The following is a 25743-nucleotide window of genomic DNA, read 5'->3' on the forward strand; positions in this document are numbered from 1 at the left end:
TTTCTCTCCGGCCGCCGGGGTACTTTCCTGGAGTTAAAGCTCAGGTCTGCAGGCGCTTCGCTTGCTGAAGACCTGAAGACCCGTGCGCATCCCGGCCCGAGAGACCGCGGGTGACTGTCCTTCGTTCTCTCACCTGCGAGGTTAAGCAGCCAGGACGGGCCCAGCGTCTGCAACTCGGGCTGAAGCCTCTCATTTCATTGTAGCGTTAATGCCTCCGTAATGCACCCACTCCGAGTAATACCGTGATTTCTGTCCTCTCGAGACTCTCACCACGGTGAAGCTGAGTTCTTCCCTCGGGGGACTGCTTTTCAGTCAGCTAATTTAGAAAAGAAGTCTTGGCTCAGGTTTGCGTGTTTCCTTCAGCCTTTTCTTTCTTATCAGAGTAATACTATCAGTTTCTTCATATCTGTTAGTTTTCCTTTTGATTTTAGAGGCATTCGGAAGAACGATTACTGTGGGAGCCATTTTTCTAGGATGTTTATGTTGTAAGTGCTCCTCAGAGTACTCCTTGGAGTTCTAAAAAACATTTAGGTAAAGGTAAATTTATTTTTGGAAGCAAAGAAGTTATTAGATTCGGAATTCATTATTTTGGTGATTTTCAAAAAGATTTGTATCTGCCAGATTCTTTTGTCTGAAAGAATACTGACTTTGATCCTGGAGAGGCAACGTATGTGTGTGTGTGTGTACATACATAGATGTGTGTGTGTATAAGTATACGTTGGTGTCTTATTCATTAATGTTCATTTCAGGACAGCAATCTTGAATCTTTACGAGGTCGTCTTCTCTTTAGACTACAGACAGGCAATACATTTTTCTCCTGTGCTGTACATTTGATATGTAGTGTGTACATTTGAACCCAGTGATTCTGGGCCATTCTCATTTCTAGTTGCTATGTCTGTAGATTGGTTATGAACATTTTGACAGTTGTTGGACTCTCTCCAGTATATTGAATGTTACTAGGAGAAGCTTATCAGCATGTGATTCCTAAAATTTGAAGGAAATTGGAATTTAAAAAAATTCTTTGAACACTTTTCGCACTTGACTATTTTCAAAATGTTAATTTTGTTTCCACTTGGAATGTTGAAAGTAATATCATACTTAAAATGTGAACTTGGTTTGTGGAAATTGTATTTGTTTCTTTTACTATATGCAATAGTTAAAATTTTCTCAATGGTTTTCTGTCCATCTTATTGACTGTTTTCATCCAGTCTGAATGTCTGGAATTTTGAAAGATGAAAGTTTCACTCTTACTTTCATTGCAGGATTCTTTCTGCTAATCTAGATACTTGTTGAAGTGCTGAATAGTTTCTTGGAGAAAGATGTCAAGGAAGAGTTTCAATTCATAGACTGGTGAGCAGAGATTGTGGAGGGCAGAATAGCCAGCACCCCTCTGGTTAGTTGTAGCCTAAGGTCATTCACAGTGCATCTCGTCTTGTTTCCTCATTGTATCCTAATTTTTAATCTTTTCTTCCTTTTCTTCGTTTTTCCAGTGGTTTACATACATGATCGTTTTGGAATGTTGATAGAAACATGATCAGACTCCTACAGGTGCTCAGTGAACACTGTTTGAGTGCTTTAAAGACTAGGATGTTTCAGTTCCAGTGTATTTATAAAACGGGCCTTGATAGGAAACTGACCTTGTTTTAATTGTTTTCCAGGCATAAGATGCACATTTTTCTGCTGGGAATGAGATGTTCTTGAGTTCTTACAACTTTATGAACAGACCCATGTGTGGTGCTATTGAGAAGTTTGTTGAGAAGTTTGAAGATATTTCAGATAACAGGTTGTTTTGGTTTCTCAAGTAAAAGTGGGGAGGCACTCTGTTTTGTGAAAGGAGGAAGGACTCAGGCCAGAAAACTTGTATGCTATGGTTAACTGGTTCCCAGCCTCCGGGAATGTTGTTTTCCATGGTGTAAAACTTACTCAGCATCAGGATAAGGGATAACGACTCTATGGATATACAGAATCCTTCACCATGGTAAAACTCGCCAACCCGCTGTATACGGAGTGGATTTTGGAGGCCATCAAAAAAGTGAAGAAGCAAAAACAGCGTCCTTCAGAAGAAAGGATATGCAATGCAGTGTCTTCATCCCATGGCTTGGATCGTAAAACTGTTTTAGAACAATTGGAGTTGAGTGTCAAAGATGGAACAATTTTGAAAGTCTCAAATAAAGGACTCAATTCCTATAAAGATCCTGATAATCCTGGGCGAATAGCACTTCCTAAACCTCGAAACCATGGAAAAGTGGATAATAAACAAAATGTAGACTGGAATAAACTGATCAAGCGGGCAGTCGAGGGCTTGGCAGAGTCCGGTGGCTCAACTTTGAAAAGCATTGAACGTTTTTTGAAAGGTCAGAAGGATGTGTCTGCATTGTTTGGAGGCGGTGCTGCCTCTGGCTTTCACCAGCAGTTACGATTGGCTATTAAACGCGCCGTTGGCCACGGCAGACTCCTTAAAGATGGACCTCTTTATCGGCTCAACACTAAAGCAACCAATGTGGATGGGAAAGAGAGTTGTGAGTCTCTTTCTTCTTTACCTCCAGTGTCACTCCTTCCACATGAAAAGGATAAGGTAAGAATGGCCTATGCATCAGTGTTCTCAGAGCTGATGATACAGCATGCTACAAAGCCACATTTCTAGGAAGTTGAATAGAAGTTACCGTTGGTGTTTGGGGCCTTTTGTGGAATAATCACCTCCTGTTTTTTATTGGTGAATTCTAGGTGTGAGAACTCAGTAGATGCTAATTGTTCTGATACTTTGACATATTTGATGACTAAGATTCAAAGTGTAGAGTATTGCTCTGCCTAAAAGAACATACCTAGATTAGAATTAAAAAGTAGCACACAACTTTAAACCTGTTACATAAAAGTTCTTATAATACTTTATTGCTGAAGTTGATGAGCAGCCAAATGCTGGAGGCTCTAAGAACCTGTCTTCTTTTCTTTTTTCCGTTTTCATGCCGATTACTAGACAGGAATGAGACCGATTATCCTGACCATAGTAGTGGCTAAGCAGATTTAGCAATTCTTATTTTTGCTCTTTGTATTCTAACTTTTGGTCATGCTTTATTTTTTGCATATGATGAAGTCCTAAACATTATTATTTACGACAGGTGTAACTGCATGCATCAGGAATACAGTAGCCTATGTTCCTAAAGTTCTGGGGAGTCCGGAGTCTTGATACTCAAATGGTATACTTTACTGTGCTGTGTGTTTTATGCCATTATTTTGTACCGTTGAAAGTATGTCTTCTTAACAGTCAATCTTGGCCCTTAAATAGATATTTGAGGATGAGGAGAGTTTTGTTAGCAGCTCCTTTGTACGTTGACCTGGTGTCTTAGCTGTGAATTTATTTCAGGTTGTGGTTCTGTGGGGAGTGGCTGTACTTTAAGTTGTTGCACACCTTACTGTACACCAGTAACATCATCGTCATTGCTTAAGATCGTGGAGGCTACTTCTAGGGTGTTAAGATTCTAAAGTTAACATTGAATGTATTTTAAAATATTTGAGATTTGATCTAAATTCATTGCAGTTAGTAACCCACCAGTAGATTTTTGTTTAAATAGCAACTGAAAATGAACAGGTTTTTTTTTTGGATGCAGGTTTTAGAGATCTATTTTAAGGTTCAGTTTTCCCTGTGAACTTTGAAATAGAAGCATTATCTTACTGTTACTACCCTTAAAATGATTCTGATGGAGTCATGGATTAATAGGCAATCCCATTCATAACATGGTTCTGTATCATTGGAGCATTTATTAAGGGTATAGTATTGAAAATTCAAGGTGGACAAGTAACTGAAATACTTTATTCTGCAGTTCAGTGCTGTAAGGACTTATCTGTAAGAACTGTTTCTTGATCACATGGCTGAAATGAAATACAAGGATTCCAACAACTGTTATCAGGTGTCTACAGGTTTAGTGCGTGCAAACAGGAAATAATTTAAAGTTTAGAATGAATTCAGTGGCATATCTGTGAATTGGGTATTATAAATTTTTGTTAGAACACCTGGGTGCTTGTGTTTATTATAATTTCCCTTGCTTGAATTAGATATTTTAATTTTTAAAAATATTAGCCATACATAAAATGTCAGTAGTGCATATTTTTTAAAGTTAGTCAGTATAGTACAGTGTAGGACTAAACTGAGTCCTGTCACCCTAGGATTTTACTTTTTTTTTTTTAATTTTATTTATTTATTTTTGGCTGTGTTGGCTCTTCGTTGCTGCACGTGGGCTTTCTCTAGTTGTGGCGAGTGGGGGCTACTCTTGGTTGCGGTGCGCAGGCTTCTCATTATGGTGGCCTCTCTTGTTGTGGAGCACGGGCTCTAGGCACGCGGGCTTCAGTAGTTGTGGCTCACCGGCTCAGTAGTTGTAGCTCGCAGGCTCTAGAGCGCAGGCTCAGTAGTTGTGGCACACGGGCTTAGTTGCTCCGCGGCATGTGGCATCTTCCCAGACCAGGGCTCGAACCCGTGTCTGGGGAGGTCCCGCTAGGATTTTACTTTTGAAAGGGACTTTTAAGAACCATCTAATCCAGCAATCCTTATTTTGCAGCTGAGCCTGAGACCTTTGCATTAAAAAAATGTTTAATCCAGTAGAGATCTGCTGGTTTGCTTTGGTTAGGAACATCTCTTTGGTTTATATAACTTTAATATACAGTATTGTTAACCAAAGTAACTAAACTTGGAAAAATTGTGTTTCGTTGAGTAGACTTTTGTATATTTGTACTGGTCTGATTGGGAAACAAACTTATGATAGTATGTACAAAATTAGAGTTGATGAGATCCGTTATATATTTTTGAATGGAGTCTTATTTTCAGTGGTTAAGTTTTGTGCATGACTTTCCCCAAAGATATGAAAAGCTCACATTAAAAATAATAATACAGTAAACTCTAGGGCAAGGAATTATTCCTCCTATGAACAGATTACGTTTGTTCCTTTTGTTGTATTTAACTACTTTCCTCTTTTTTTAAAAAAAACAAAACTGTCCAATCATTCCCCATTTGGAATTGATTGATTTGCTGTTATGAAAACCTAGATACTCTTTAAAAAAATTATCCAGATTATATTTGACAGGGGTGGAGAAAGGAAAGTGTAGGCTAGAAGTAGTTTCACTTTTAGGGCATTAATTAATTCAGCAAATAGTTACTGAGCACTTACTGTGGGCCAGGCGCTCTGCTTGGAGCTGTGGTGGCCTTACCTGCTCTGGAGTGCATGTGTACCTACTGGTCTGCTCAGCTGTGGGTGAGAGATGAAGTTCAGGGACTATGGAGCAGCCTGAGTACGTTCTTCTTTTTTCTATACGGTTCTAACTTTTATTGTGATTATTAACCTTTGGAAGGAACTGTACATTAACTTTTCAGCCACTGAGTGGTTTTTGTTTTGCTGTTTTTGGTGAGATAGCTGTACAGAAATATTTTTAAGAGTTTTTGTGAAGACACTTGAACTTAAGTGTGTTTTCACTTGATGGAGAATCTGGAGATACTGTGATTTAAAAGTTTTATCCATGTTATAAGGGAGATTTGCTGTACTAACTTTAGGTTGTTGTAGTTTATGGTGAGTTTATTTAACTTAATGATGTATTTATACTATATGCCAGACGTTACTTTACAGCCAGGCATATATTAACTCGTTTAATCCTCAAATAACTCAATGAGATAGGTACTGTTGTTTTACAGATGGAGAAACTGAGGCGTAAAAGAGGTTCAGTAACTTGTCCGAGTCACAAAGGTATTAGGTGACAGAGCTAGGTTTTGGACTGGGGCATTCTGGCTCCAGAGTCTTTGTGACAGCGATACCTACTGCCTCTTGGGAGTTGTTGGGTATAATGCCTGTCACCGCATTCAAGTACACAATTGTAAATGTTCTTGGTGTTAACTTCAAGGCACATTCTCTGATTGTAAAAGGACATGTCCCGCCCCCCCCCCCCCCCCCCGTTCCCATTTCACTGACTGCGTCCCTTTTTTCTCTTTCTGTCATAGAATGAATTCTAAAATTTACTTTGAACCAGCACTAAGAACGTATCAGAAACCAGAGATTATGAATAATCTAGTTTTGTATACCTGAGGTCCATAAATTAAAAAAAGTTTGGTCTGCATGACTTTTTTTTTCCTTAAAGATATTTTCTGTGTTTCATTTTCCTTTCAGATGTCACTGAAGTCTTCTGATTTGTAGTTTGGGATTGGTTGCATGGCTGTAATAGAGTGCTTTCATTTGGGACAAAATGTTGCTTTCCCTTGAATTATGGGATATGGGTGAGGGTGATAGTGTGTAACTAGCTTAAATAACAACGTCCTCCTTGCAAATTTCTCTTTTTTTTGAAATACAGATATTACTGTAAGATAATTTGTTCATTTACTTCATTTATTCATTATTTATTCAGTAAGCATTTAGGCATCTACCATGAACAGTGCATTTAGGGTTTAGGTCCTGTTGGGGATTAAGGCATAGAAATGTGAAATAACTTTTTTGCAACGTTTGTTTAGCTTATGAAATATAACTTAGTTTTTTGCATTCACTATTTTTTTTTTTTTGGTAACAATTAGGTATTGTGAATCTCTGAGAAAGAATGAGATGTTTCTTGGGTGAGGCTAATTATTATTTGAGATTCTAATGGTCCATTAAAAGAATTACTTTGGACACTGAGTCTCCATTTCCCCTTCAGGAGTAATTTTCACCTTCATTTCAAATTTCTGGGTTCATTTTACACAAAGAATAATTTACTTGAATATCTAAAGCTTATGTTCCATATTACTAGTACAGAAAACTATACGCTTATGGTAATCAGCCACATCAGGAAAGTGTTGTTAGTCTGTGGAGTATTGTGGAACAGAATTATATTTTGCTGAAGCATTCCACTTGGGAAAGGAAGAGAAGATATTGTCAACTAACGTTATTGTTTAGCTTATTACCCATTAGATTATTAATGTTATTATTTAGGTGACTTGGAGCAGAAAGATCAAATGATAAATACTAGCCTTCTAATATAAGTTATATCACAATTCAGTAAACTCTTAGTGCAGTCCAGATTATTTTGTGTTACTGGAACTTGGCATTTTAAATTCATAGAATAAAAGGGGCTTTGACAGGAACTTTGGTATTTGATGTAGAGTTGCTGATTAGAATGGAAATATGTTTTCAGGTTACGAGAGTTAAGAATGATAGTTTTGATTTAGCTATTTGGAAATGGCCTTTATTGTAAAATTGTTTCACATGTTATGTGTTAGAACAGTGATATGATAAAATTGTTTATAAATGTAAGCTTGGTAATGTTGTTTTCAGATATTTTGTTGCTATCATACTTTTTAGTAATTGTCCATGCTATTAAATTCAGGGGTGTGTTGACTGCTTGGCAGAATGATTGTCTATTTTAAAAAAAAAAAAACACAGGCACACCAAAAAACTGCAAAGCAAAGGTGCTACAGAAAAGTTGAGAAGAGATACATTAGTAGTAAAAAGTGGAAGAAGTTCTCAATTTAAAAATCCTTATGAGAGCATGCAAGGAAGTGTATTTCATAGTAAAATTATTGGGAAACTTTTTAAGTTGCAAGTTTTAATTCTTACATCATGGGGGAGGGAATGGAGGATAATGCCAACTGTATCAGTCTTTAAGTGAAGAAGGATTATTTTAGTGAAAATTGTCCTAACCTCATGTAGTTGACTTTATTTTTCAAGTAATGGCAAGGATACAGCGACATGAATATTGTAGATTTTGTAATGTCACCGAGTTTGCAACTGATTGATCTCAGTAGTTGTATTTTCTTACATTATAATTAATTACATTAATTATAATTACAGTAATTGTACATTTCTTACATCATTGTTTGTACCATTTTTTGGTGACTTAAATATCCTGGGTCCTGAGGAGAAACTGGCCAGAAATAAAAATTTGTTACTAACAAGTCATTGAGGTGGATTAAATATAAACGTGGTTAATATAAACTGACTTCGTCTCAGCAGACTTGTTCTATTTAAAAAAAACCCAGAAATTTAAAAATAACTCAGGCAGAGATATGTTTGTAATGCAATATTTATTTAAATACAATCAATTGTACAGATATTTTAAAAAATTTTATTTTTGGCTGTGTTGGGTTTTCATTGCTGTGTGCAGGCTCTAGTTGCGGCGAGCGGGGGCTACTCTTCGTTGTGGTGTGCGGGCTTCTCATTGCGGTGGCTTCTCTTGTTGCAGGGCACAGGCTCTAGGCACGCAGGCTTCAGTAGTTGTGGTGCATGGGCTTAGTTGCTTCGCGGCATGTGGGATCTTCCTGGACCAGGGCTCGAACCCATGTCCCCTGTATTGGCAGGCGGATTCTTAACCACTGCGCCACCAGGGAAGTCCCTGTACAGATACTTTTTTGGTCTTCTAGTTAGCCTTTGAGCTGTGTGTGCTTTGGTAGTTTTCAGTCCATGACACCCTGAAAGAAAACTTGAGCTACTAAAGCAACCTTTGATTTAGCCATTGCTGATCAAACTTCTGTACCCAGCCAGTGCACACAACCTAAACATTTTTCTTAGAGTTACAGTTGCTAACACTTTACTCTTTCTTGGGCTAACTTCTTGTAAATTGATGAAATAAACGGAAGAAATTAACGAAGACATCAGATAGTACTACAAATTGCTTCTAACCTCTTTCTTTATCCTGTATCAGGAGGCCAAGGGAATGTAAGCAGTTGCTTGTAGAAACCTATTAATAGCTAACATTTGTTAAGGCCTAACAGTGTGTTGGGCACTGTTCTGAGTACTTTCTTATTGAAGTCTCAAAAGAACTTTACCTGGTTAAGTTTTATAGGCATGATATATTTATATAATAGCTATTTAATAATACAAGTTTTTATTATGGCTTCTTATAAAATGCCAAATGGACAATAAATATATGCAAAATACATTATTTTCTTATTCTGCTGCCTGTTTTTTATTCAGTTCATTCGGACACATGGGCCAGCACTTTTTTACATTGTACTTAACTGTTAATACTATGAAAGCAAATAGATAACAGGAACTGTGCGATGAATCTGGGGAAAGAAATATTGTATCATTCCAGGTTTCTTGAGGTTGTAAGAATCTCCTTCACAGATATTTCTTCCCTTTCTATTTAGAATACTGGATAAAGTATATTTACACTGACATGTTTCTTAGATATGTGAGAGGACTGAATCTGGGTGCCAAGTTTGCTGGTTAAACTAGAGTTAAAAATGTTGTTTCTAGTGAACTGGGAAATGTTTTTTAAAATTATAATACTGAACACTTTTCATGCTCTGATTTGAAATTTTTTAAAGAACCAAGTAAATGTTACATATAGGGATTAATTAAGAGCCTCAGTCTGGTAAAGTTGTTTACCAGTTGGCTACTCAGGGGTGGAGTCAGTTCATAAAGAATCTGCAGCAGATGAATTAAGCCAGTAGCCACTTCACCCTTCTGCTTTTCCCAGCTGGAGTAGGATTAGGACTCATTCAGCTGCAGCTGGTTCCCAGGAAAATCTAGGATGTTTCTTCTGGTTTTCTCCTTTTGACAGGAAAGTCAAAGTTCCCAACAGATGGCTTTCATCAGCACTGTACATAACTCTGTAAATTCAAGTCAAAAGAATTACTTTCAACTTTATTAAGGGACAGGTGAAGAAACAGTTCGTAGTATGGCCCTATTTGGTTTAGGGTTGAAATTAAGCATAGAGATTATAGGAGTGTAGCATTTAGATTAGCAGAATGCCATTCTGGGTCAAAATAGTTTTTAACTGCTAGCAATTAAAGAAAAAGACCTGCTAAGAAAAAATAAGTCTGGCTGTAGTGTTGAGTAAGGTATATTTTTTGATTACAGTATATTTTATATATTTATTTATATTTTATATGTTTTATGTTAATATTTTATATTAAAGTGTACATTTTTATTAAGGTATGTAATTTTTATTTTGGATTATTCTTACAAAGCATAGATACATTCTTAGAAAAAATAAAGGGTAGAATCATCTCCATTTTGTAGAACTTGTAGCCAGTAGCAATCTTGGATAAAAATGATTCTCATCTTATTTCACAAATAGAGAAACTGAGGGTCAGAGAGATTTGAGTGTCTTGCTTAATGCCCCACAGGAAGTTAATTGCGTCTGGGAGAAGTGGTCGGGCCCTTCTCGGTTCTGTGCTTTTTTCGTTAGGCTGTAGTACTGTCTTACAGTTTTAGAGAGCAACGAGTATAAAATAACATTGTTAGAAATCTCTTCCTTAATGGAAACCATAGGATGAACCCTGGTGTAGAGAATTTTGGTGGTTTTTGTAAACCACAAATATGTAAATCTGCTTGTTTCGGTGTTTGAAGACTCCAGAAAGTCGAAACAGTTTTTTGTTTTGTTTTGTTTTTGGAAAAGACTGCTTTCTTATGACCCAAACTAGAGGAATTAGAAAGTTTTCTTCTGTTTTAGCTAAATATTAGGAGAACATGTTAAACTACCCTAATGCTGGGAGATGAAGTACTCCTTGAGTTTTGAAAAAAATGTCCACTTCCAGTTAAGTCTAATTTTCAGAACGTCTGCAACTCATGATGTCCGCGTGATTTGGGTAATTGGTTTGAACTTAAAATATTTAAGACGGAGATAGAAAGGTACAAGCCTTTCTATTAATTAATGAAGTAATTCTCATTAAAGGCATTAAATATGGGTGGCCTAGGAGTGTACAGTTCATCACTCATTGTTATGTATACATAGTATCTTGGTTCTGGGTGAGTTTGTTAATACCAGTAAACAAACCTTACAGGGACGGCAACAGGCAACAGGTCATGTTTGTCTTTTTTGGTCTTTATGACTAACCGTTCATCTCTGCATTACTTTTAACTTTTACTTTGTTGTAAAACTTAGCAAATAGACTAGGAAGTGGCAAATAAAGGTTAAGATTGGGGACAGTTATAAAATAATTGGATAGAGTAGTATGGCACTATTTGGTTTAGGGTTAAATTAAGCATAGAGATTATAGGAGTGTAGCATTTAGATTTGCAGTAGGTGGTTTTAAGATTATTGGTAAAACTTGTTAAGGAGAAAGTGACTGCTGTAGAAAGACAATCAGGCAGACTAAAAAACTTAAAACCTTTGTATATGTGAAAGAAGACAGCTGATTCCTTTACCTTTTGTGCAGAAGAGGTAGAGCCCATGTACGTGAGATTATTATCGTGCTTTCACTGTAGGCTGCCTTTTCCTCCAGGGAGTTGTGAACTGTAGTTGACCTAGAGAGCTGTTGTTCAGTGTTGGTTTTCAGTTCTTTCTGCTTAGTACAGTGCAGGTTTGTCTTTTTTCTTAGTCATTGGCTACAGCGAAGCATTTAACTCCTGAGTTTTCTAGAACCTATAACAGAACTCTTGGAAACATTACATTTTTGGGTGTGTGTTGAGTATGATGCTGTGTTTTAATAGTTTCCTAACTTTTATTCAGGACATCTTTAAATATCTGACGTAGGGTTTAGATCCTCTTTCACCATTTTCCTACTTTAGTTATTTCACTTCTTCTCATGCCAGTCTGTTTTCCTTTAATTCTCTAACATAAAGCTAAAGTCCTGTTCTTTCTAAAGCAGTGGTTCTCGACGCTAAATCCACTTTAGAATTACCTGAGGAGCCTTAAAAAATAACCACCAAGCCAATTAGACTCCAACAGTGGGGCCCAGATTTCAGTTTGTTTATTTGTTTGTTTGTTGAAGTCTCCATGTGCATCTGATATGCAGCTAGGGTTGAGAACCCCTGCTCTAGCGCTTCGAACCAACATGTCCTGTGGTGGGAACTGGCTGAGGGAGTCAGGGGACAGAATTGCCTAGGGATTGAAATTCAGATACAGGAAACAGCACATTTCACACCTACTCTCATGAACGCACTTTGAACCCAGGACAGGGTACCTCTGGAAACCTTAATTTTGTTCTACTCCGTGACCATAACTGCCTTAATTTTCCACTTTTCTCTTTTCACTCTTGCTGCACCTGCTCTTTTATCTCATCAAGGTTTCCCATAGGGAATGTAGTTCAAAGAAGCTTCCCTGTGTGATTCTGATGCCCCTCCTATCCCCCCATGAATGCTTTTCTTCTAATTGTGTGGCCTTACGGTTTATCATTGCAGTTACTCACTTTACTCCTGCATCTAATTGGCAAACCCCAACCTTGAAATTAAGCCAACCATCCTCTCCCTGCTCCTCTGTGAGACTCGATCATTTTGAAGAAAATGGCACAAACCCACTGGTAGGTTGCCACTTGCAAGTTTGTGGCCTCAAATCTCAGCTCTGTCTTCTGCTTGGGGATGTACGTCTGTGTCTGTAGTCTGTTTTCTCTGCAGCAGTTCAATATTCCCTCCAACCCTTTTGCCTCTCTCATTTTCAGCAGATACTCCTGTATTCTGCTTCATAGAGAGAAGAGAATCTTTCTGACCATATGAGCTCATCCAGCTTTACCCTTCCCACGCTACCCTAAATACATTTGTACTTACTTTTACCCCCTTTACTACCCCTTCAGAGGACGTGAAAGAAGCATCTAGAGGTAGTATCTCTGTTTATGTGCAGGATCCTTTTCTTTCCTGCCTTAGGAACCTTGCTCCATCAAGTGTTCCAGTCTTTTCGCTCTTTGCCCCTTAGCATAGAGAAGTCTCTCCCATCAAGTCAGAATAGAAGCAACACTGCTCCAGATTCTTCTCTCCATCTATACCCTGTCTCCTTCCCTTCGTTTTGAAACTTCTTGGAAAAAAGTCTACAGTTGTTCCAGATCTGTTGCAATCTGGCCTTTGGCCCTAACACCGTCTGAAACAGCTCTTGTGGACAGTTTTCAGTCTTTATCTTACCTGACCTCTCAGCAGCACTTAGCATTTGTTTACTCTTCTCTCTTCCCTTGACCTCTGGGATGATTCTTTCCTAGGTCTTCCCCCACTCCTCCCATCTTTCTGGTGATTCATTTTCAGTTTACTGACTTTTTATCTTTTGCCTGTAGCTCACATGTTGGATTCCCTAAGGTTCTGTTCTTTGTCTACTTATTGTGTTAACCTTCCTGAGTTATCTCCAGATGTACCTTCTCTATACTGATGATTCTAAATTCATATCTTAAACCAAATCTCTCTTTTGAGCTCTGGACTTATATATCTCACTGTGTAGTGTAGTGTCTTATCTCAGGCACTTCAAATTCATGATGACCCAGAAGGAGTTTATCACCCTCCTTCAGCTTGCTCTTTTGATTTTTTACTGTGGTGAGAGGCATTGCCATTGACTCTGATTCCTAAAACAGGAACTTCGGTGCCATCTTCTACGCCTCGCTTGCACCTCTTGGATTCAGTTCTAGTCCATCCCCAGTCTTTTCTGCTGCTTTAACATCTCTATTAATGAGCCCTTTCTCCATTCTAGCTGCTACTCTCTTGGTGCAGGTCCTCATTGTTTCTCTCCTGACTTAGTGTAGTAGCTTCCTCACTGGTTTTCCTTCCTCCAGTATCATCTCCTTCTGGTTCACATTATTGCCAAGAATGATCTTATCAAGAAGCAGTTAAGAACACAGGCTCAAGAACCAGACCATCCAGGTTTGCATCCCATGTTGGTACTACTTGCCTTATGACCTTGGGTAATTTGCTTAATCTTTCTTTGCCACATTTCTTTTTATAGAATGGGGATAATACAGTACCTCTCTCATAATGAAGTAGTGAAGATTTAACGGGTTAATGTAATGTACATCAGTGTTGTCTAATAGAGCTTTGTACGATGGTGGAATGTTTTATACCTGTACTCAAAGCAGTAGCCACTAGCCATATGTGGCTCTTGAGCTCATGAAGTATGGCTGGTTGACTGTAGAACTTAAATTAAAATTTTATTTAATTGTAACTTAAGTGAAATAGCCACATATGACTAGCAGCTGTTGCATTGAGCTACACATAAGTCTGGTGCTCTGTAAATGTTACGTATTACCATCTTTCTAAAATAAACTCTGCTTAAGATCCTTCAGTGCCAAATTCTGTGGCATCATATATATGATTTTTAACCCCCTACTTTACCTCCCATGTTGCTCCAAATCGTCTACTGCTACTGCTTCATGTGCCCTCTGTGTTTCACTATACGAGTGATTCTCAAAGTGTGGTCCTAGGACCAGAAGTAGCAGTAATGTCACTGGAAAACTTGTTTGAAGTGCATATTTTTGGGCCATATTCCATGCCTACTGAATCACAAACTGGGGGTGGGGTCCAGCAATTTGTATGTTAATAAGCCCCCCATTGATTCTGATGCGTGCTGAGGTTTGCACATTCCAAACTACTTGGAGTTCCTCAGGTCTACCTTGTTTTCTCTTGCTCCTTTGTTTTCGTCCCATCTGGAATCCTTTCTCTATTCTTTACCAGTTAGCTCTTATTTCACCTTGAAGACTTAGCCTAGGCATATCCTTTATTTCTTCCTTGTCACCCATCCTGCTTCCAGGCTGACTTAGAGAGCTCTCTTCAAGCCCCTGATATCCTGAACACCCCTCCTTCATAGCCCATTTTACACTGTATTGATAGTGAACTTAGGATCTGGTTTTTCATCTTTATACCCTATCTAACGCAGTGTCTGGTGCTTTGCAAGTATTTATGGAACATCTTCCAGGTGCCAGCACAGTGATTAGGTCCTGAGTGAAGAAGATACAGTCCTGTAATTAACACACACAGTGATAAGTGCTCTGATGGGCTGAAACAGAGTGCTGTGGAAACCCAGAAGAGCGGGTGGGGAAAGTTAGGGAAGCCTTCTCAGAGGAAGTCACATGTGAGAGGTTAGAAAATGGGGAAGCAGATGGGTGGGGTGGGAAAGAGAGCGGTTCCTGCAGAAGGAACAGCATGTACAAAGACCTAGAAGCAAAACATTGTGGGCCCATAATAAATGTTTAATTGAATATGAATAAAAAAGTCACATGTTTAACTTTTAGGTTTTGGTTTTGAAGTCGCTACTCTCCCTAGTAAACTTTAGTTAGCATTTTATGTTTCTGCATTTTATAAGCAGCTTTTGTATTTGATATCATGCTTTCTTTGAGCTGATGATTAAAGGTATGATAGGGTAACCTCCAAGCCAGCAGGATACATTTATCTTTTTTCTTTCTTCCTTTCTGTTTTTTTTTTTTTTTTTTTACCTTTTTATGGTAGAAGAAAGAATTTATCTGAAGAATTATCCTTCAGGGTGAGTAACACATCGGTGGTAGCAGAGGTAAACAGCATTCCTTTCACTGCATAAGAATAGGCCAAGATTTTAAGCAGGCAACTTCAAATTTAGGGCATTGACAAAGCATATCATGAGGAGGGCTGAAAGGCAGCCAGCATGACAGTCACCACTGGTCACTTCTGTAGCCCCGCTCTGTGTTGGCCCTTTTTGCCCTTGTTGCTGCCATCCTTGGCTTCTTGTTGCTCTCATTTACCCTCCATTGTAAGCGCATCAAGGCCTTGGTTAATGTGCTGTGTAAGCTCCCTTTTTCATAGCTGTTGAATACCCACTTTATCTATGTACGTTTTAGTAAAATCTCACCTTTTACTCTCTCTGAATGTTCTACAGGTGGGTTGGCTCCATCATCTACTAACTGTGAAGAAAGTTAAAAATACACGATTTTGTTTCTGATAACTTCAGCTACGCGGAGAACTCAACTTCAGCCAAGAAAGCTAGAGAAGGAGAAAGGGAAATAGTCTTTTCCCCCCAAACTTTGTATGAGTGGTAATAACATACTCTGAAGTGTTGCACAGATTAAAAAGAATTTTGCTTTCATACATATTATTTTTGACATAGTACTTGTAGTAAGGTAGGCAGTCCAAGTGCTATGGTGGCCAGGTTTTGCTTATGCAGAATTGTATGGTTGGTTAAGGGAATAAATAGAACTAGAACCAGGTCCCTTTCAAGCCCAGTACTCTTTCAGCCACATTAGGCTGCCTCTTGTTCATGAAAATGACAAGCATTAAAAAAAGTGGGTACTTCTTCAGCATTTATTACATACATCTGTTAAACCACTTATCAAGTCATACATGTTATTAATCCTGTATCCAGGTCTTGACAGATTGTAATATGCTCAGAAAATGTTTGTTGAATGGAAACTGTCAGGTTTAAACTGGAAAGGGGAATGATAGAAATTAGGTTGATTTAAAAATTTTTTTTAAATATTAAGTCTCCTAGTAAACTTAGAAGCTGAACCATTTATCCTCTCAAAATAATATAGATTGAAAGGAGAGAGAGTTCAGACGTTTTCTGCAAATGCTTGACACCTCAGCTGACAAGTACCATTTGCCACTTCCTTTGGGGTAATATTTGTTCTCTGTTACCCCTGTAGTATTTTTAAAAGTGTAAACAATGGTGTTTTCCCAATAGGTAATACATTCACGGGTACATAACATTTCAAACGTACGGAAGAGTATCCCACGAGAAGTGTTCTTCTGACTCTGGTTCCCTAGCCGACCGGTTCCCTTCCTGGGCAGCGGTCAGTGGCTTTCGTTTCTTTTTTACCTTCCAAGGAGATTCTGTGTGTATGTAAGCAGTCACTTTATATATACATTTTTTTTCTCACAGTTGGTAGCATATCTTAACATGCTGTTGTGCACCCTCCTTTTTTCCATCTCTACTTAAGGACATATCTTAAGTGTGTTCCACATCAATATGTAAAGTTTGGTGGTATTCCTTTATGTGGGTGTGCCATAATTTATATAACCAGTCCCTTGCTGATGGACATTTGTTTCCAATTTTTTGTGACTACAAATAGCACTCAATAACCTCCTTTGTGCATTATTTTACTTACAAATTCCTAGAAGTGGAATAATTGGGCAAAGAGTGTGTCTTGGTAATTTTGATATTTCTAAATTTCTCTCCATAGAGATTCACCCACAGTGTATCAGAATAGTTGTTTCCCTACACCCTTGGCAACACAGTTTATTAAACCTTTTGATCTTTGGCAGTCTGATAAATGAATAATCATTATCCATTTTTGACTCTATGCTTTTGCTTTCATTGGAGTTAGCTCTTCCGACCTAGTGACCAGAGACAACCTCTGATCTGTATTTCTACTGTTAGACTGTCTTAAGCCTGATTACTTGAAAATGTACAATTTTTGGGGTCATCGTAAATTTTTTTTAACTGCTGCTTTGTTGCTTTAAGAAGTATCTAGGTCTTTTTGCTGGACCTCCCTTGTGAGCAGCAGCTTATACCGATAGGTTTCTGTCACGTAGAGTCAGCTCCCACAACACCCCCAAGTAGAAATCTTAGCCTGTCGCTTTTCTACTGATGGCAAGGAGCAGATGATTTAGTATGACCTTCTTTGTCAATCTTTTTAAGTGCTTGTATTTGAAAACTTATATAATTTTGAATAAATATTATATGCTTGATGTTACATTTAGGTCATAACAACATTTTAAGGAAGACTGTCTATTTTATAGAAGAAACAAAGGCTCATAGAGGTCTAGTGATATGCCCAAGGTTGTATAGTTATAGTATACGTGCCAGAATGTAGAGGCTAGTGGAGTGTCAAAAGAAAAAAGCACTGTGAATTCAGAGTTGAGATAAACTGAAACTCTGGTAAATTGGTGCAGTGGTTTAAAGTATTCCTGAATTATTACAATATTATTTCTGATTAGTTTAGGGCTTATATTTAAGAGTACATTATCTTGACCTCATCAATTACTTGTTGTTTGATCTTTAAATTACTTTGCCCTCCATGAGCTTCAGTTCCTTTTCTGTAGGAGAGAAGTAACCACCCAATGCATGCAGCAGCTGCCTACTAAGGATTGTTTTAAGCCTGAGCAGGTCATGGCTCCAGGGATTTTTTTTTTTTTTTTTTTTTGCCTTCACTTTCAAAAATAAACAGCAGGATATAGTGCTGATTTTCCTCTCCTTTCTCCGGTCAAACACCAAACCAAACAAATCAATTTATTAAACCACAAAATCTTGCCATCATACTTTAAAGACTGAAGTTTTCATGAACACATGTCAATTTTAACAGGACATAGAAGCAGACATATAAATAGCTTAAAAAGCATTTTTCACATATCTGTAATCCATTTAAGTTAGGATGGATGTTCTCTGGTCATGTTCTTTTGGAATAGGCAAAATATTTGACAATCCCTCATTTGGTCCTGTTTTTTAAGTAATAGTAGCTCTCTCTTCCCCGAGTAAAAACAACAACCAAAACACCAACAACCCTCACCCCCCCCCTCCCCGCAGAGTACCCCCTTTGTTAAAGTTGTTCATATAAGTCTGTATTTTGTATCTTGAATTTCAAGATTAGAGTAATGATGAAGCCTTAGAGCTGTTGTTTCTCCCCATGCAAAGCAACCTGGCCCATATCGGAAGTCAAACTAAGGACTTTAATATAATTAAGCACCATGTTTTATTTTTATAGCACTGCTTCTCAAATTTTCATCTGGGAATCTTGTTAAAATGCAGTTTTACATCTTTGCTGAAGCCTGAGATTTTGCATTTCTAACAAGCTCCCAACAGTTCCGCTGCTGCACAGAACACACTTTGAGCAGCAAGTTTCTGTAGGACTGAATCTCTCCTTTACTCTTTTTTTAAAAAAATTAATTAATTAATTTATTTTTGGCAGTGTTGGGTCTTCGTTGCTGCACGCAGGCTTTCTCTAGTTGCAGCAAGCGGGGGCTACTCTTCATTGCTGTGTGCGGGCTTCTCATTGCGGTGGCTTCTCTTGTTGTGGAGCACAGGCTCTAGGCGTGTGGGCTTCAGTAGCTGTGGCATGCGGGCTCAGTAGTTGTGGCTCGCGGGCTCTAGAGCACAGGCTCAATAGCGTGGCACATGGGCTTAGTTGCTCTGCAGCATGTGGGATCTTCCCGGACCAGGGCTCGAACCTGTGTCCCCTGCATTGGCAGGCGGATTCTAAACCACTGTGCCACCAGGGAAGCCCCTTTACTCTTGACTGATTGTGTCTTAAATCATACGGTTATTTTCAGGTATTCATTTAGACTTCCACTGAACGTCTATGTCACAGGCACTGTGCTAGGACTGGGATTATAATGGGGATGCTGGATAGATACTCTGCTCTCAGTCAAGGGAAAGCCAAGGAAATAATAACAACCAAGTATATGAAATTGTGATAAGTCCAGGGAGCTCTGAAAATCTAAGTACAAAACTACTTTTTAAACAGGTTTAAGAAGATAGTGAAGCTAGGTTGTCTGGTACATTGACGTCTAAGTTCCCATCTAAGTTCCCAATAGGCATAAAGTGGAACTCTGATCAAAGTGTCAGTCTAAAACAGATGATGGCAAACTTTTTTTTGTAAAGGGCCAGATAGTACGTATTTTAGGCTTTGTAGGCTCTATAGCCTCTGACCTAACTACTCAGCTCTTAGCAGAGTAGCCATGGGCATACGTAAATGAACACGTGTCATTTGGTCTGAAGGCCATAGTTTGCCCACCCTGCTCTAGAACAGCAGTATATTACACTCAGTTGTAAGATGTGTTGAAAATAATTGAAAATAAAGTAATGATTTATTTAAAAAATTGAGGTGGTTACCTCTATAATAACATTACTGATTTGTTTGCATTCAAATATGCTATCTTGGAACATGAGTTGTTCATATACCTATAGATACCCCTGAGAATAGATCATGCATGTGATTGTCATTTGTCATGTGTATCATCGGGAAAGGAAGGGTAAAGAATCATAGTTAGTGTTCTTAAAGAGTAGCAGAAACACTTATTTCCTCCTTTTATATGGGGAAAGAAGCTGTGACAGGTTAGAGGGGTTAGGGAATTTCAGTACAGCTATATAATGAAACGTTTCCATAAGTTACTTTTTCTGGCCAGTATTGAAAAACATGTAATTCCTGGACCAGAAGAGGATGACATTCATGGGCACTCAAATGAGATATCATTTAGGGTGGTGAATAGAATTTGGGCTCTGGAGTTTGCTTTCTGGTTTCACCACATAACTAGTTGTGTCATCTTGGGCAAAGAATTTAACCTCTTTGCCCCTCAATTTCTTAATGGGATCATGATACTGAATACAGTTTTTGGAGATGACAAGAAACAGTATTTGATAGCACTGGTAAATAGTAGGCCCTCAGTAGATGTTGCTTCCCCTCCCTTCTGACCTGCCTGAGGAAAATTAAGAAAAAATGTTTCTGTCATATAAGAATGTTAAAATTTTCTTGGACGTAAAAAAGTAAAAGAGGAGCATGTTCAAAATAACACGCGAACAAATGTAAGGCCTCTTAATAGAGAGGTAAGTAGGTAAGAAATTATCATTTAATTGTGGAACTAAAAGTCTTAGGAATTCTTTCAATTCAAATCCATATTTTTACAGATGAGAAGAGATTAAACGACTTCCCCTAAGCGTCTCTATGTTGTCTTTGTAAATAGGTAGAGAAGGACACTCCAACGTTGATGAATGCATGTTACTGGCTCTTGGTTAGGATTTTCTTTATCTCTAAGCTCAATTCATCTTGTTTCATTTTAAGCACCTAATAGCTTTCTTTGCTTATTTTGGAACCTTGGTAAATGTTGACTCAAATAATTTTCTGACTTCAACAGAGATGAAGAGTAACTATAGTCTTGACTATAAATTAAATAATCTTGATTTGTTTAATGTTGCCACTAGGAACAATTTTTAAATGACATTTTTGTAGCTCTTTTAACTTGGATTTTTTTGCAGACCTAGGAACTTATAATACTGCGAGTCTTTTTGAATTGCATTAGTAGAAGGGAAAGGAGATACTGAATACTGACAAGCCAGAAAAAATTATACATATATATAAGATAATTGCTGTTTAGTCATGCTCCTATATCTGTCTGCTGTTGCTTTAACTCAGTTCTTTTCTATCTTGGTTTATTGCAGTTGCCTTTCAGCTGGCTTTCCTTCACTCATTCAGTAAATGATACCTGACAATAAATGCTGTGGATTGAGCAGTGAACCGAATGGATAAAAATCCCTGCCCTCATGGGCTTATATTATCTAGCAGACTCCAGTCTAGACTTTTGGAGCTCATATCTATACTGTCTGATTATTCTCTCTAAAATATCTTGTCTTCCCGTTGTTTAGAATCCTCAAGCCTGTTGCATTTCTGTTAATGTCTGGATAAAATTCAGGCTCCCGAGTCTTTATGCAGCTTCATCTGTTGCCACACTCTTTTAACTTACTGTCTTTCGACGTATTGCAGTTCCCTGTAGGCACCACATTCTCGAGCTAATAAGCCTCCTTGACCTACCCACTACCATTACTGATTTGGTGAGATGACTTTCTTCCTGTATGACCATAGCAGACATATTCTCATGGTACGTTAGGCATGCTGATTTTTCTCCCTGTATTATGATAGTCTATTTAGCTGCCTCTGCTACTGGAATTAAAGGCAGAGTTGCTTTTTATTCTTTATTTTTCAGTGTCTGTCAAGGGGCCTGGCTCATAGTTTGAAATTTTTATTGAACAGTGAATGAAATGCCTGTGAAATGAAACTTATACTATCTCAGCGCTATCAAGATGACTAAAGAGTGTTGGGGGTTCATTCAGTAAACCTTTGAATTTGTTGAGTGCTTACTATGTGTCAGATAATAGATAAGTAGATAACCTGCTCTCAGATGAGTCAATGATAAGGCTGACAACTTCCTTTTATAACAGGCTATCTTTTTTATTATTACGCGCGCGCACACACACACACACACACACACACACACACACGTGCATGCACACACATGTAAATAATAGTCTCTGCTATCAAGTATCCAAACAGTGTTGATGTTATCTTTTTAGTAAAGCAGTGTTTTAAACTATTGAATAGAGACTGATGAATATTTGGGGACCCACAAACCATTTTAGGGTCATATGAAGAAGGAATATGAGTCCTGGTTTGTCAGAAAACTTCTGTGGACACCTTCTGGTAAGATTAAGAAAGTGTCAGCGTCTGAACTTGGAGAATGGGTCAGTAGCTTGGAAGAAAATTCTGGAGACCACAGTGAAATAGTCTTTAAGAATTACTGTATCACTGACACCTGCATGGTTCAAAGAGTGATACTCTAAACAAACAAAAAAACCACCAACAAAAAATGAGCACTGACAACTCTGAATAGAAAAGTGTTCCAAAAGAGATGAACTCTGAATTCAGAAAAAGGTTTAAGGATACTTAATTAACTTTGCTTACAGTTTTCCTTCTTGATTGCACAAGATTAATAATGATAAAAATATGTCTAAATAAGAGCACTTTCAATAAGTTTACATTAAAAATTTAATAAGAGTTTGGGAAAAACTGGGGAAATGGAAGTATAGAAGTATATAAAATGCCAATATTTTTTGCAACCCTCAGAGATCCAAAGTCATTTGCATAGTTTAGTAGCGTACAAAATATATTTTAAACAACTGTTTGCTCATTAAATCATTGTATTTATTATCTTTAAAAATGTGAAGGCTTGTAAATGTTTTCTTCCGCCAAATAAGAATAAAGTTTTGACCTTAAATGACCTTTGTAGTAGAGCTGTCTACTTGTATATCTCATATTTCACCAATATCCCTCCTTTTTTAAATAGTAGATTAGTTATTTTCATATTGCAGTTCTCTCTGTGTTTTGTAACCGTTAATCTCTCAATCTGTTGTTGTATATTTTTAGAGATGTTAAAAGTGTTTGTATGCTCATGCTGGTATTTTCAATTCAGGGATATGCATATGTAAATCTGCTGTTTTGAAAAGGATTGTTAAAAAGGATTGTTAATATGCACACACAGTGTGTGTATATTTCTTATAAGGAAAAGGTTTAGTTAATCTTCGACTGATGAGCCTTGATGTTAATTTTTATTGCTCACTTTTAATACTAATTTTAAAACAATAAGCAGAAGAGAGTTGTGTTTCCCAAATTGCTTCCTTGGTATACCAGTTCCTGAATTCGTGTTCGGAGAACAGAGGAATCCCTGTCAACAGTAAGTTTAGGAACAGTGCATATTCATAGTTCACATAAGCATATTAAAAGCATTGTGGAATCTCCACCCCTACACCTTTTTCACTTTGCTTAACTAAACCTATTTGGATAAGGGGAGACAACTCCCCCCTTTCCCACCTCTTAACTGCCCTTGAGCCCTGTTTAGGAACCACGGCTGTCATGCTTTTTCTGGGGCTCTAATATTCTTTCAGAACCTGGCCTTTTGATTGTTAATGGCAGTTGGAGTCTGTGCTCTTGCCTGCTTTTGCAGTAAAATATCTAGGGGAGTTACTTAAAGGGGGAAAAGGAGCCAGCCTTTTTTGGTTGGAAAAACCTGTGGCTAGGGCATCTGTGTATGTCCATGAGCAAACTTCTTTGCTGTCTTTTAGTTCTTATATGAACATCAGACTTGTTGGCTGTTTGGATTATTGGAGCAGGAGTAAACTGACGTTCAGCTCAATTTTTCATGGCATTGGAAGGGACAAAAAGATGTTTAAAACAAAATTGTGATTAAATCAATGCCTTTTTTTTCTTTTCCTAAAGAAAAACTTTCAAATGAAGAAAAATACCCTTGAACATAACTGTTTGGCTCGGGCTTTTTAATTACCTGTTTCTCTGTTGAGAAGATAGGATAATACATATTCCAGGAATTGAAATGTGTCTAGAAAACTTACAGGAAATTGTGAGCTCGCATTGCAGGCTTTTTAGATTTACTAATCTGTAAGCGCCTTGAAGGTAAAGTGTTCATCTGTATGTTGCTCACGGGCAAATATTGTTTTACGCGCCACAGTAATTTGTGTCCTCATTTAAGGCAAGAAGGGCTTTGTGTTCAGTTATCAAGTGCCTCCTGTGTGTCTTGACATTGTTCATCACCTGGGATGGCCATTAAATGTGACTGTGGTATCTGGAAAGTTGTTTGTGTAGTTATGTCCTGATTCATCTGCCCTCCTTGCTTCCCAGCTCTGCTTTCCCCCAGCTCACAGGGGCTGAAGGGATCTGGCTGTAGATTGTAGTCCTGCTTACTGTAACACAGGCCTGTCAGCTTGAGCCAGGATTCTCTTCAGTACAGAAGGGACACAGGCATGGCCCTGACCTCAGTGGACAGATGATTTTGTGGGTTTTGATGTCAGTGATATATCAGGAGGTTTTGGTATGTCTTTGTGGATGGCATTGGTGGAGCATCTCTAACTGTGACTTGACATTTTCTAGCTTACTCTATTCTCATTGCCTTAGTGTCTCCCCTCATGCAGTGGTTCAGCCATTTGAAAGAGTCTCTTGAGGCTTAAGGATGAGGAGTAGTTGAAGAATTATGAACAGTGTTTCCTCAGCTAATTAAAGAGACCTGAACCTATAATCTAACCTAACCTAATGTAATCCTGAACCTGTAGCTAAAATTAATCATTGCATGTACCAAAGTTTGTTATTCTGCTTCAGTTTCTGTCTCCTTTGTACGTGAAGTTGCTCATTCTAATTGAGTAACACATCTCTGAATTTCTTTGTGTGTGTAGGGTTGGCCAAAAAGTTCGTTTGGTTTTAAGTAAAAATAAGACATTTTCACCAAGAACTTTATTGAAAAACGGATTCATTAACCGAACGAACTTTTTGGCCAACCCCATATATATGCATGCTAATCTGCTGTCCTCCCTGCCTCACTTTATCCTTTTCTTTTTTCTTACTTTGCTTCTCTTTTGTCTTCCTACCTATCCTTGTCTTATTGCTGTGATTTCTGCCCCACCCCAACATAAAAACAGAAACAAAAACTGATCATGCTATGGATTGAAGGGCTATTTGTTGACTTAATTTTATATATTAAAAAAAAGCAGACCCTGGTAGCTTGAGACTTCTCTGTGTGTGTGTTTTAAGAAAGAGCATAGCCCCTAAATCTTAAGCCAAAAATGTGGCTGTTTTTGCTGGTATATTTGCCTTCAGTTGATTTTTCTATGGGATTTGGCCCTGGATAGCTATACCATGGGTACAGTGACTGTGAACGGCCTATAGTAGCTGATTACAGGAATTAAAAAGTTCTTACAGAAGTGCACTTGCTTTGTATTGTGTATGGGGCAGTGCGGTAGGAGTACTAACTTATAGCAGAGAGACTGGTAGTGTGTCTGGCAGCTTTTTCTCACATATCACCTGCAGTCCAGTAGCAAACCCTTCTGGCTCTGCCCTCAGCAGGGGTTGGTGATTTACGGCCCCAGCCAAATCTGGCTCCCACCTTTTTTTGTACAGCCTGTGAGCTAAGAATGTTTTTTTTAAGAATGTTTTTAAAAACATTTTTAAATGGTTGAAAAGGTCCAAGGAAGAATAGTATTTCATACATGTGTAAAGTGTATGTAATTCAAATTTCACGTCTTTATAAGAGTTTTATTAGAGCACAGCTACACTTGCTCGTGGCTTCTTTCACACTTCACAGCAGAGTTGAGTAATTGCAGCTAATATGCCCTGCAGAGGCTAAAATATTTACTTCCTGGCCCTTTACAGAAAGAGTCTGCCAAGCCCTGCTCTGGAGCAGGGGTCCCCATCCTCCCCGCCCCCCCCACCCGCGGTCCATGGAAAAATTGTCTTCCATGAAACTGGTCCCTGGTGCCAAAAGGTTGGGGACCACTGCTCTAGAGTACACAGCAGGATCCATCCACTTCCCACTTCCTCCTCTGCTACTATCTGGGTCAAACTTTTTTTTTTTAAGATTTTTTTTTTGACGTGGACCATTTTTAAAGTCTATATTGAATTTTGTTACAGTATTGCTTATGTTTTATGCTTTGGTCTTTTGGCAGTGACGCATGTGCGATCTCAGCTCCCCGACCAGGGATCAAACCTGCACACACACCCCCGCATTGGAAGGCGAAATCCTAACCACTCTACTTCCAGGGAAGTCCCTGGGTCAAACTTTTTGACTAGACCATTGCTGTTGCTTCCTAATT

The 25743-nt window shown here is 38.2% G+C and overlaps 1 protein-coding gene across 2 annotated transcripts in view; it reads left to right on the forward strand.

The window, feature by feature from the left end:
• Positions 1-25743, forward strand: part of KAT6A (lysine acetyltransferase 6A) — a 110385-nt gene that overhangs the window by 993 nt on the left and 83649 nt on the right. For both annotated transcript variants that reach the window (XM_033415397.2, XM_049704173.1), the window contains exon 2: positions 1659-2575. In XM_033415397.2, coding sequence (XP_033271288.2) covers positions 1976-2575 — 600 coding nt within the window. In that variant the 5' untranslated portion in view covers positions 1659-1975. The remainder of the gene's footprint in view (positions 1-1658; positions 2576-25743) is intronic.

The sequence above is a fragment of the Orcinus orca genome, chromosome 21 (assembly GCF_937001465.1).
Source record: "Orcinus orca chromosome 21, mOrcOrc1.1, whole genome shotgun sequence".
NCBI classification, from domain to species: domain Eukaryota; kingdom Metazoa; phylum Chordata; class Mammalia; order Artiodactyla; family Delphinidae; genus Orcinus; species Orcinus orca.